Source organism: Callithrix jacchus, chromosome 5 (assembly GCF_049354715.1).
Source record: "Callithrix jacchus isolate 240 chromosome 5, calJac240_pri, whole genome shotgun sequence".
In the NCBI taxonomy this organism is placed as follows: domain Eukaryota; kingdom Metazoa; phylum Chordata; class Mammalia; order Primates; family Cebidae; genus Callithrix; species Callithrix jacchus.
In genome coordinates, this window is record NC_133506.1 from 72,360,263 (window position 1) to 72,374,309 (window position 14,047).

The window sequence follows — 14,047 nt, forward strand, 5'->3', positions numbered from 1 at the left end:
TGAGCCACCGCGCCTGGCCTTAAGATTATTTTTCTATCTTTCATCATTTCTTTGGCATCTTTTTTGCTCCTTGCTTATTCTGTAGCCCACTGACTTCACTAATAAGCCAGTACTGGCCAGGCATGGTGGCTCCCACCTGTAATCCTAGCTCTTTGGGAGGCTGAGGGGGGTGGATCACCTAAGGTCAGGAGTTTGAGACCACCCTGCCCAGCATGGTGAAACCCCACCTCTACTAAAAATACGAAAACGAGCTGGGCGTGGTGGCGGTTGCCGGTAGTCCCAACTATTAGGGAGGCTGAGGCAGAATTGCTTGAAGTCAGGAAGCAGAGGTTGCAGTGAGCCAAGATCCAGTCACTGCATTCCAGCCTGGGTGACAAGTGAAACTCCATATCAAAAAAAGAAGAAGAAGGAGAAGGAGAAGGAGAAAGGAGAAAGAAAAGGAGAAAAGGAAAAAAGGAGAAAAGGAGAAAAGGAGAAAAAGGAGAAAAAGGAGAAAAAAGGAGAAAAAAGGAGAAAAGAGAAAAGAAGAAGAAAGCCAGTACTGCCCTTGTGTATTATTATAAGATGTTCTTACACAATTTTCCACAGAGGATAACATTCTACCTACAAGTTGTTTTTTTTCTTCCTTCCTCCCTTCGTTTTTGAGATGGGGTCTGACTATATTGCCCAGGCTGTAGTGCAGTGACGATTCACAGGAGAGATTATAACACACTGCAGCCTTGAACTCCAGTGCTCCAGCAATCCTCCTGCCTCAGCTTTTTAAGTAACTGAGACTACAGGTACACATCAAACCTAGCACAAGCTGTTTTTCTTGTCTTTTTTAAAAATATTTTTTCAGGCTGAGCGTGGTAGAAAATATTTTTTCAGCCACCGTGCCCAGCTATAATTTAATTTGTAATGATGGCTGTTTTTAATAATTGTCTTGCAAAAAATCTTGACAGTTTAGGCTGGGGCTGGTGGACCACGCCTGTAATCCCAGAACTTTGGGAGGCCAAGGATGGCAGATCACTTGAGGTCACGAGTTTGAGACCAGCCTGGGCAACATGGTGAACCCCATCTTTGCTAAAATACAAAAATTAGCTTGGTGTAGTAGTGGGTGCCTGTAATCTCAGCTACTTGGGAGGCTGAGGTAGGAGAATTGCTTGAACCCAGGAGGTGGAGGTTGCAGTGAGCCGAGATAGAGCCACTGCATCTACAGCCTGGATGATAGAGGACAGAGTGAGACTCGCTCTTAAAAAAAATTTGACAGGACCAGGCATGATGGCTCAAGCCTATAATCCCAGCACTTTGGGAGGCCGAGGCTGGTGGATCATGAGGTCAAGAGATCGAGACCATTCTGGTCAACATGGTGAAACCCCGTCTCTACTAAAAATACAAAAAATTATCTGGGCACGGTGGCGCGTGCCTGTAATCCCAGCTACTCAGGAGGCTGAGGCAGGAGAATTGCCTGAACGCAGGAGGTGGAGGTTGCGGTGAGCCGAGATGGCGCCATTGCACTCCAGCCTGGGTAAAAAGAGTGAAACTCTGTCTCAAAAAAAAAAAAATTGACAGTTTAGTTGACTTCATCATACCATTGATTAGAAGGGTACTCTTTGGTATCATCTTAAAATATAGGTTATTTAAAAGTAGAAACCATTTCTTTTTGGTACCATTTGATGATTAACACATTTTTGGCCCACAGGTATTACGGGAAATCATAGCTAAAACCACTCTCTTGAAAAGAGGCCAGGCCGGTGACTCACACCTGTAATCCCAGCACTTTGGGAGGCCAAGGCAGGCGGATCACACGAAGTCAAGAGTTTGAGACCAGCCTGGCCAACATGGTGAAAGCCTGTCTTTACTAAAAATGCAAAAATTAACCTGGGCATGGTGGCATGTACCTATAGTCCCAGCTAGCTGGGAGGCTGAGGTGGGAGTGGGAGGATCACTCGAGCCTGGGAGGTGGAAGCTGCAGTGAGCCGAGATGCTGCCATTGCACTCCAGCCTGTGTGACAGAGCGAGACCCCATCTCAAAAAAGAAAAGAAAAAAGAAAATGAAATAAAATATCTTCCAAACCTTGGAGCTCTCACTTGCCAAATTTAGGACAATTTATGCCTGTAGTCCCAGCTCTCAGGAGGCTGAGGCAGGAGAATTGCTTAAACCCAGGAGGCAGATGTTGCAGTGAGTTGAGATGCCGCACTGCACTTCAGCCTGGGTGACAGAGCAAGACTCTGTCTAAAAAAAAAAAAAGAAGTTACTGTTCAATGAACTACGTGAGATTGTGCTAAACTTCAAACAGAACTGAAATATCAAGTTTTTAAATACGTAAAAAAATTATTTCATAAACATATTAAGGGCTCCTAGAATAAAGATTCCATCTAAGGAATTTCTGGAGCCACAAAAAATTCCATAATTTATGGTGAATTAAATGAACAAAACAAGCTTGAAAGACTCTTCTTTAAAGTTGTGCTTAAGAATGTTATGTAACTCATTGACTAAAGCTATGGAATTGTGGTCTATTCAGTAATTAAGACAAACAAGAAATCAGGTCTTGAGTGCTTATGGCCTTTGTTAACTTTGATTTGCTCTGGCCCCTGGCCTTTCCTCATTCTCTCCACCCACATGTTTGATGGGTTAGTGTACTTATTTATAGGAGAAGATAATCCCTAAGTATATCCTAATATGCTAAATTATGCCAATAAGAATATCTTAGTACACACACAGACACACATTAGTATTTTTAAGGAAGTGTAATTATTGATTAATTTAATCATGACATCTAATCTAACAAATAAATAGGACAAATGAAAAGCCTCCACTTTTTGGAAATCATTTTATTTATTTATTTTTTTGAGACAGGGTTTCACTGTTGTTACCCAGACTGGAGTGCAATGGCATGATCTCGGCTCATTGCAACCTCTGCCTTCTGGGTTCAAGCAATTCTCCTGCCTTAGCCTCCCGAGTAGCTGGGATTACAGGCATGCGTCACCATGCCCAGCTAATTTTTTATATATTTTTAGTAGAGACAGAGTTGCACCTTGTTGACCAGGATGGTGCCCGATATCTTGACCTCGTGATCCACCCGCCTTGGCCTCCCAAAGTGCTGGCATTACAGGCGTGAGCCACCGCGCCCGGCCTTTTAAATTCCTTTCTAAAAACTTTCAGAAGTGTTAGTCTTGATAGTTAATTTTAAATGAAAAGTTAATAGAAATATTAAGTCTCGGCCTCATGTATATTTTTTTCTAGTAAAGAGCTCACAATCTGAAAGTGTGCTAGGTGGCAAACTTACCTGTAAATCAATACTTCCATGAACAAAAGCAATTGTAAGACAAGTAGTTTTTCAACAAACCTAATCCACGTGAAAGGTAATTTTGAATAATTAAAATTGTAAAAATTTACCTCTTCCTGAATCGTGTTTCATTTATTTCCTAAATGTTACATTTTCTTATCTTCTTCAAAATTATTCATTAGAAACAAAATACCAACACATAAGTAAAAAGAAACTGATGCACAATGGCAGGTTAATTTTTATATTTTGAATACATTCTTTTCAGAACACACAAATCGGTCTTATCAAAAATAGCCTTGAAATCGGATTTCTGTTAAATGCAATATTTTAACTTTTCAGTGGTTAGTGAAAGACCATAAAGAGTATATACTAGCTACTGAAGAAATAAATCCTTTTCGTAGTTGAAAGCTTCATAGCCACAGGGTTACACATAGAAGAAAATTATAGACCACAGAAGAAATTTCCATTTATTTACTATAATATTGTGGACAGAAGAGAAAAATCTTTTAAAAAGGTTGTAAATAACAGCCCAGAGTAATTAACAAACAGATGAATGATAGTTAACTTAGGGGCTAAACTATAATGGCTGCTGTCCATCAAAAGAGTGTGTAAAAACTAGGCTATTGGAAAAAAGTAATACGTTTAAATAATTTATGGCATGTAAACCACATGGTGACCCTTTGTAAGACAAAATACAACTAAAAAAATTTTAAAGGTTATTTTCTTTATAGTAATGACTGAAATACTTTGAATTATTTTTTAACAATATTTATTGAATTTGTTTAGAATTGGAATGTGCTTTTTACTCTTATCGCATTGGGTGAATCATTACTTTTAAAAGTATCAAGAAGTATTAAGTATACATAAAAATTAAGCTTATTATAAATATATGTGTTGGGTTCCTCCTTAAAATGTTCTCAAATATTATAAAAATTGCACTGGGAAACTCCGCTTTTCTCTATTTAACTAGAGAAAGTCACTTTTGTCTATTTAAGTCCTTGACTGTATTTTTTTCTTCCCTTTCAACGAGTCAACATAAAATTAAACAATTCCATTAGACATTGAATAAGAACATGTTGTTTCTGGTATCTGAAGTCCTTGGTGCTTTTTTGGTACCTTAAGTTCCACTGTCTTCCCAGTGAATTGGCTGTGCTATGGCATGGCCTGTCTTTCAGTACAAAGTGGTTTAAGGAACCAAAACTCAGCCTTTCCTGGAACATGCTTTTGACTGGAGCAGGAAAATCACTGTATTCCAGAGGAAGGAATATTTCTATCATGGGAATCACCACATCTGTGGTTCTGTTTTTTTTTCTTCAGCAAACTGTGGTTCATTTTTGCTTAGGAAAACAAATACACATATTGACAAATTTTCTATTACAACCTAAGAATATTGGTTTTACCTTATAAAGTTTTACACAAATGAGTATTAACACATTGATCTGAATGCCAGTTTTGAGGGGAACTTGAACGTCATCTATGAGTCGTGACAGAACTTTATGCTATTCTTGGCAGATACATCTGTGCCAGGATTCCCTTATTATTCAAAGACTAACCCTATTGAAGTCTAAATATAAGGTTTTCATTTGCAAGGCAGGGATTTGGGAGATGTGTCAGTCCATTTTTGCACCACTGATAAAGACATATTTGAGACTGGGCAATTTACAAAAGAAAGAGGTTTAATTGATGTAAAGTTCCACTTGGCTGAGGAGACCTCACAATCATGGCAGAAGGCAAGGAGGAGCATCTTACAAGAAGGAGCAGAAGGCAAGGATGGCAGCAGGCAAAGAGGGAATGAGGAAGACGCAAAAGCAAAAACTCCTGATAAAAACCATCGGATCTTGTGAGACTTTTATTCACTACCACAAGAACAGTCTGGAGAAAACTGCTTGAATGATTCAATTATCTCCCATGGGATCCCTCCCACAGCATGTGAGGATTATGGGAGTACAATTGAAGATGACATTTGGGTGGGGACACAGAGCCAAACGGTATCAGGAGACACTGATAACTTTAATCCTGGTTCATCTCTTTGGTGACCCAATACATTACTAAGTTACATTTAGCTTTTAATGTGCCCAAAATAATTTGTTTTCACTGATAAAGTGAACTTGAACATTTTTAAATAGTTGTAGTCAGTTTAGAATTATTGCTACAAAACATCAGCTAGTTTTGATCTTGCTACATTTGTCTAAGAGGAAAAGATTGCAGTTACAGGTGGGCATGATTTGGATTTGTGTCCCACCCAAATTTCATATTGAAATGTCATCCCTAATACTGGAGATGGGGACTGGTGAGAGGTGACTCCATCATGGGGTCAGTTTCTCATGAATAATTTAGCACCATCTCCTTGGTACTGTCCTCGTCATTGTGAGTTCTCATGAGATCTCGGTATTTAAAACTTGTAGCACTTCCCACTTCTCTCTTTCTCTCGCTCCTGCTCCCACCATGTGAGATGACTTGCTCCCCCTTTGCCTTCCTCCATGACTGTAAGTTTCCTGAGGCTTCCCCAGAAGCTATGTAGATAATAGATTTATGCTTCCTGTAGAGCCTACAGAACCAGGAGCCAATTAAACCTCTTTTCTGTATGAATTACCCAGTCTGAGGTATTTCTTTACATGTATGGATGACTGCTATGGGAAATTGGTACCAAGGAATAGGGCAAGTACATGGACTTATGCATATCCTAGAGCCTAGAGCAATTGGAATCTGTCAAGCAATGACACATACGTCACGTCTGGAACTTGGAAGATGGCTGAGATACAGCAACAGATCATGCACATTTGGTTATTGCACAGCTCAAAGACAGATAGCCCAGGACTGACATTAGAATAAGGCATAACATGGGACAATTTTCTTTCCTACTATCAAAGCATTTGGACACAGGAATGTTTTCTGTGGGTTCATAACGTACTCAAAATGCTCTGCTGCTCCAGTTCCTCTAATTAATTGCCCCAATTGTTATTTACATGTAATTTTCATATACAGATGCTTCTCGACGTATGATAAGGTTTTATATTTCCAGGGAAACCAATGGTAAATTACAAATACTGTTAAGTCAAAAATGCATTTAATACACCTGACATACTGAATCTCACACCTTAGCCTTGCCTCCCCTAAAAGAGTTCAGAATGCTTAAAATAATCTAAACTTGGGTAAAACTAACACAGACTATTTTATGATCACGTTATCAAAATTTGAATCAAAATTCAATATTCAAAGTAAGATTTGTATTAAATGCATATCACCATAGAAAAGTCAAAAATATCATTAATCAAAGGAAGTACCAGAAGTTAGGGACCATGTGAAGTGTAAAGTGTATAGTAAAGTTGCTTCACAGAAGACAGACTTCTATGAGTTTTGACTTCCACTTTAGTTCTCTCATAGCTTTGTCTTCAGATTTATTTACCTCAAAATAACATGCAAAGGCGCCATAAAACATCTCATGTTGATTTTTCCAAGATTGCCTTACTTGGATGTATTTTAAAGCTACATGGCACACACATGGTTTATTATGCCTGAAAAATAAATACACTTCTACCTCAATTCCCCTTCCCAAAATCTAAGTCCATTTGCTAATGTGAAGATGAGTTGTTAGCTGTGTATATGTTCACTTCTCACTCTTAATATAGAGTATTCTCTCAATGCTCTTTGTACTTACACTTGATAGTAATGAATAATAGTTCCATTCATTTTACAAGTTGATCCTCCCCTGAGTGCTTTTAGCAAGAGTTGACTTTAGAGAAAGTAGACTTGCTTTAATGGATATAGAAGCAAGGGACACACAGAAATTAGAGGACAGGTTTCTAAAAAAGAGACTACAATTTGCCATTTTGATGTTTATCTGAATAACTACTTCATTTTAGCATTATCAGAGGAAACAAAGCACTTATTGAGAGCTACCGTAGCATTTTAACTAATCAAATCCCTTCAGTATTTTTTAAATGTATGGTGGCTATTCAAATTTATAGAGTGAGTCTATCTATTAGGAAATATGAAATATAGAATTAACGGACTTACTAAATGTTTTGGGATTGCAATTGGCCTTTCTATGCTGGCCTCTTCAATCTTAAGTAGTTCCTTCTTTAAAAAGATTTATCCTGGTATGTTCAAATATAATATAATTATTTATATATTTTTTTGGATAATTCTCCTTTTCAGCCATAAAAACATATCTATCATTTTTGTTTTTCATTAAAAGGACAGTAAATGGCACTATTTTAAAAAATCTCTAAACCCAAATTTTTAAAACGTTGCTTGAAGATAGGGTCTAATGTCACCGTGACAGCTTTTATGCAACGATTAAGCATTATCATTTTCTACCTCATTTACTCCTTTAGAACACCCTGACATTAGAAACTAACTTCACCCAGCAAGTCAATTCATTTAAGTACTTGGCAGGCCAGAAGCAATTGACTCTTCTTGGAAGACCCATTAACAGAGAACAGTGTTCTAAATCAGACTTGCTAGGGGGGCCACACTGAAGTTATTTTACGACACAAGATGCTGAAAGTTAATACCTGTCCCAAATTTTCCAGGCGAAAATGAGCTTATCTATGGCGTAGGCTCCATAACATTTTGTGTCTCAACTGAGCACTTGTTCATGGACTTAAGCAGGAAGCAGGATAGCAAACCCATAAAGCAGGGGCACTGAAATTAGGCAAATGTGGATTTTGGTCTTGATTCTGCCACATAAATGGTGTAATAATTGGAGCAAGGTCAGTTTCCCTTAGCCTGTTTCTTTCTCTGTAAAGTGTAAATCATCCTTTGACAAGTATGTGAGAAGTACAACACATAGGGAAAGCATTAGTAAAGTGTTCAACTATGAGACAATCACCTTAGCTTCTATTGATATTTTCATTACACCTACTATTATTTGACCTTGGGAAAATCTCCTTATTGATCTAAGATGCAGTTTCTCTCTGTGAAATGGAATTACAACACCATGTTCCTAAGTTATAGATGTGTGTAGAAGTGACGATTAAATGAGCTCATAGCTGTACTTAAGGAGCTCTCTGATAATCCTTAATAATGGATATTTATATTTTTAAATACTAAAAAAGGACAGGTAATTGCAAACAACACAAAACAAAACATTGCTTTAAAAGGCTGTGGATAGTGATAGCTATAACAACGACAAGTTACCCTGAGACTATCAGCAGGCACAGGCTTGGAAGTAATACAGATTAAGGTTCAAATCCCAATTTTATCACTTATTTGCTCCCTGTCCCTGAGCAAAACACTAACCTTTTCACGTCTTTTCTCATCTTAAAATGAGAAAAATGTTACTTTTCCATAGAAAGTCTGTGACAGGATAGATATATAACGAAAGTTTCACACACATAATTAAAATAAGAAACAGAATAATAGCTGACATTTGTGGTACACCCATTATTTCCCAGACACTATAGTAATCAATTAACATAAATAACGTATTCTTCACCACAACATGACAACATATCCACTGCATTTTATATATGAGAAAACTAAGACATAAAGAGGTTTATTAATTAGTCCAAAGCCACAGAGCAGGTGGTGTGGCACAAAAATTGAGTAGGCACTCAAAAACTAATCATTGTTACTGTACTCCCCATCATAACATGAACACCTCACGAGGACTGGGAGAGTGCTAGATCGTGTGTATATTGAAAAGATACTGGAAGGACTCATGCCTCATTATCATGTTGTTCCTCCACTAGAGACTATGAAATTAAGTAATTCTAACTTAAAGCTGTTGGAACTAAATTATTCTGAGCCTTGAAAGCAATATGGCTATGTGGCCTGAGTCAAGTAGCATGCAGTTACAACTTACCCCCTTTTTTCCCCTGTTAATTATTAGGCAGATCAAACAGCTCCAAAGATAAGACCCCTTAAAGTCACTACCCCTCCTTACAGAGCAATAAGGTAATTTCCTTATCATGCAGTCTGAAACTGATAAAACTGCTGTAACTTATGCACTCGTCTCATATGAAAAGTGTTGTAACCCTGCTATAGTGTCTTTCTGCCTAGAGAAATAAAATCTTGGCTTTTACACTTTGGAACACTGATCCAACTTGTTAGAATTAGGTGTTTCCAGGTAACTATCCCCAAGTTTTGTATTCATATCAACTTTATACTTAATCATGTATTCCGAGTCATATTACTTAAGGTTGGCATGACCTACCTAACCACTGCTTAAACCTTTTAAGACACCCTTGATGAATAATAATAACAGTGGTTGCTTATTGACACCTCATGAGCTGGGCAGTTTATATATTATCTCCATTCTTTATAATGTTCTTGGTAGTTACTATAATTTTCTTCATTTTTCAGGTACTGATAATGAGACTCAATGAGGATAGATTACTTTTCCAGATTTATGTATGAAGGGATTTGAGAAGGATAAATCCAGGTCTTTCTGACTGTAAAGACTACATTTGTTTCACCACAATATATTTCTTACTAGAAGTATCTCATATACAACTATGAACTTCAAAACTTTTCAGAACCAACAAGTCAACAAGCAAAGATGCTATAAATATCTAAAAGATACGAGATTTGGCTTCTATCCACTAAACATTAGTGATTGTTTTTTTTTTTTTTTTTTGAGACGGAGTTTCGCTCTTGTTACCCAGGCTGGAGTGCAATGGCGCGATCTCCGCTCACCGCAATCTCCGCCTCCTGGGTTCAGGCAATTCTCCCGCCTCAGCCTCCTGAGTAGCTGGGATTACAGGCACGCGCCACCATGCCCAGCTAATTTTTTGTATTTTCAGTAGAGACGGGGTTTCACCATGTTGACCAGGATGGTCTCGATCTCTTGACCTCGTGATCCACCCGCCTCGGCCTCCCAAAGTGCTGGGATTACAGGCTTGAGCCACCGCGCCCGGCCAACATTAGTGGTTCTTTAAAGAAAGAGCAATCATAAATATACAACTCTTTAGGATCACCGCCTTCATTATTTCCGTACTGCTATAACAAAACCCCTGAAAATGGATAATTTATAAAAGAAAAATTTATTTCTGACAGTTCTGGAGGCTAGAAAGTCCAAGATTAAGTCACTATCATCTGGTAAGGTCCTTCTTGCTGCATCTTCACATGGTAGAAGAGAAAAGGGCAAGAGAGAACAAACTCCCTCTATTAATCCCCTATACAAGGGCACCAAATCCTATTTGCAAATTTTGGACAGGACACGTTCAAACCATAGAAATCGTTCAAACCACATATATGATGTGGTTATAACTATTGTAAACAAATCAATAGTATTTATTACTATTTCTTTAACAACCACTTATTAGAATACATTATTTTCTATGTTATATATGAAATAAAAAATTAGCTTTTCCCTGTATATTGTAGTTGGAGAGATAGTTCATCTATTGCAGAAAACTAAATAATAATATCATTTATAGGTACAAGAAAGCTGAGAAAATAAGACAAGAAATAAATTGTCTGACAAGGACATTAAGGCAAAGCAGAACATTGTTTCCCAAAATCAAGCAGAGAAAATGTTTTTGGAAAGAGGGAGTAGTTGATTCTATGATGCCTTGAGAAAGGTTATATGATTTGATTTTAAATGGCTTCAAGGGATTTATCAAGTGGTCACTGGTGATCTTAACTGGAGAGTTTCAATGGAGTAGTAAAGTTAGAAATTAAAGTAGAATTAATTTACAATGAATGGAAGATGAGAAAGTAGAACACCCGAGGAAAACAGTTTTTTCAAAAATGTTTTTTTTTCTGTGAACAAGAGTAAAGAAATACAGAAGCTGGAGGAGGATATGGGGTCAGCCACATCTTAGTTTACTAAATGAGTAGGTATAGGAACTCCAAAATACGGAATTTTAAGCGAACTCCTCTGGTAACAAACATGTACACTATAGTTTAAGAATGACATACTGCAGTGACATACTACAAACATGTCTATTTTGCAGAGTCAAATGCACACGTTGGACCGCACATTTTTCTATCACAATTATTCAAGAGAGTCGTCATCATCATTATTTTACCCATGGTGTAAAATCTTTGAAAGCACTCTCCCTATTAAGGAAGTTTCCAGAGAAATATCCTTACTTTGTTTATTCTAGATAAGAAAAATCTCCCTCATAAATGTAATCCACTTTCTGTCCTGGACTTTGTACAGTGGCACGTGCCATTTACATGCTCCTCTCTCCCTGACAGCCTCTACACCTCCTTGCCTTGGCATGTCTGAGAAGTTCCGCACTTCTTCCCTTCCCCCCACCCCTCTGCAAAACCGAACCTGTCTGCAGGTCCTTCAACTTTGTAATCCTGTTGTTATGAGTACTCTTCCCAGCACTTCAGCACACCCTTATTTTTTATTACTCTAGTAAAATTCTTTTGCCTCATGTACAGTGGTTAGAATAGGCCTTATAACCTCAATGTTATATGTCAGAATTATACCCATTGTGCATACATCTGTTACTTTGCTTCCATAAGCTTCAGTTTCCTCCCCGGTGAAATGGGAACAACGACATTCACCTCATAGTGTTAAGAGTTGACGTGAGAACATTGATGTTCTCACTCATATGTGGGAACTAGAAAAGTGGATTTCATGGTGACTATACATAGCAACAACATATTGTGTAATTCACAGCAGCAAGAAGAGAGAACTTTAAATGTTCCCAACACATAGAAATGATAAATCCTCACACACTGTTGGGGGAAATAGGGGAGGGACAGCAGGGGGTGGGGAGTTGGGGAGAGACAGCATGGGGAGAAATACCAGATATAGGTGATGGGGAGGAAGGCAGCAAATCACACTGCCAAGTGTGTACCTATGCAACAATCTTGCATGTTCTTCACATGCACCCCAAAACCTAAAATGCAATAAAAAAGAGAAATGATAAATCCTCAAAGTAATGGATACCCCAAACACCGTCTCTTGACCATTACGTATCCCATACATGTAACAAAATATCACATGCACCCCATACATATGTAAAATACATGTGTCGATTTTTTTAAAAAGTTAAGGTATTGAAATATTTATAATACTGTCTTGGAAGAGATAAGTAATATGCATAGGTAGTCTTATTTCTCTTTAATGGAAAATACCACAATGAGGAGAAGAAGTACTTAATATGTTATAGTCTTAAGTTACTATGTCTCTTTTTAAATACAGATTCTGAAAATCTACACTAATGAAATTGTTTCAAAGGGTTTACTTTCCTCAAAGTTTATAACTTCTTCTAAACTGAGTGCCAGTAAATTAATTAAAACATCACTAATCTTTCACTGGGAAAGAGACAAAAAAAATTCTTTTTAATCTTGGGCTAATTACATGCAATAATTTTGAAAATCTGCTTAGTCCCTAAGAGTTTTCTATTTCCTGAACTTCAGCAAAAGTATAGTAGCTGAATGTAATGATTATTTATACTGCTTCATCCTTCCCCTCAAAGTAAAATAACTGTAGAAGCATAAATTGTGAAGCATGTCATACAAATATAAAAATAAATTACTGTGTATAATAATAAATACCACAACACATAAACATCACATTAAAATATCCAATAGCATTGTTAAAATTTTATAATAATAAAGCTTTATTGTTTATCCAATAAACAATAAAGGCAGGGGAACTTAATTTTTTATTATTATTTTATTTAATGTTGTCTTTATATATATATATATATTTTTTTTTTTTTTAATTTTAATTTTTTTTTGAGACAGAGTTTCTCTCTCGTTACCCAGGCTGGAGTGCAATGGCATGATCTCGGCTCACCGCAACCTCCGCCTGCTGGGTTCAGGCAATTCTCCTGCCTCAGCCTCCTGAGTAGCTGGGATTACAGGCACGTGCAACCATGCCCAGCTAATTTTTTTTTTTTTTTTTTTTTTGTATTTTTAGTAGAGACGGGGTTTCACCATGTTGACCAGGATGGTCTTGATCTCTTGACTTCGTGATCCACCCGCCTCAGCCTCCCAAAGTGCTGGGATTACAGGTGTGAGCCACTGCGCCCGGCTTAATGTTGTCTTTTTAAAAAAGAGACAAGGTCTTGCTCTGTGGTTCAGGCTGGAGTGCAGTGGTGCGATCTTGGCTCACTGCCACTTCCAACTCCTGGGTTCAAGCAATTTTCCTGTCTCAGCCACCCAAGTAGCTGGGATTACAGGCAAGTGCCACTACACCAAGCTAATTTCTGTATTTTTAGTAGAGACGAGGTTTCACCATGTTGGCCAGGATGATCTCAAACTCCTGACCTCAAGCAATCCGCCCGTCTCAGCCTCCCAAAGTGCTGGGATTACAGGCATGAGCCACTGCACCCGCCCGACGTCTAGATTTCTTACTTGGCTGCTGCTGACACCCAACGGGAGGATGCTCCTTGTGACTGACACGTGTGGGTCCAAGATCCCTATATGGTCTCTGCTGATACCATGGTGGGGGTGGAAGTCCTGGTTCTCTACCTGGCCGACTTGACACACTGGTGAGGATGTGGACTGCCTCGTGACAGCCTGTATTGGTGGAAGTCTGGGTTTCCCACTGAATGTTTTCCAGCGTCGACAGGCGCGGCAGCACAACTACTCTGCAGTGCCTGGCTGGAGGAAAGCGGCTGTTGTCTGAAGGTCTTCTGTCTTGCTAGGCCGCTCCTTTCCTGGTCCACTGGCCAGAAAGGACAGGCTTTGGTTGGGCATTTTTGTGTTGGTTTGCCAGCTTCCTCAGCACTGTGTGGAATACACAATGCAAAAAGAAATCCAGGGAACTCATCCCCATGCTGCTCCTGTTTCTCTCTCGGTAAGAAGTTTCTAACAAAAAGTGGGGGCAAGAAGTAATTTCCCAGTTAACATGTCACTGT

At 38.4% G+C, this 14,047-nt stretch overlaps 1 protein-coding gene across 23 annotated transcripts in view; it reads left to right on the forward strand.

Annotated features, from left to right (window-relative positions):
• LOC144582558 (phosphatidylinositol-3,5-bisphosphate 3-phosphatase MTMR4-like) overlaps positions 1 to 14,047 on the forward strand; it is a 31,335-nt gene that overhangs the window by 5,637 nt on the left and 11,651 nt on the right. For 2 of the 23 annotated variants that reach the window (XR_013535512.1, XR_013535519.1), the window contains one exon: positions 1,682 to 2,055. The exons of 16 other annotated variants lie outside the window; for them this stretch is intronic. Coding sequence is in view for 3 of the 7 variants with exons in the window: in XM_078372779.1 (XP_078228905.1) it covers positions 1,682 to 1,750 (69 nt within the window). In the remaining 4 variants the exon portion in view is untranslated. Of the gene's footprint in view, positions 1 to 1,681; positions 2,056 to 3,226; positions 3,379 to 12,950; positions 13,068 to 14,047 lie in introns of those variants that run through there. 5 more of the 23 variants (XM_078372779.1, XM_078372776.1, XR_013535514.1 and 2 more) reach the window with 4 other exon arrangements.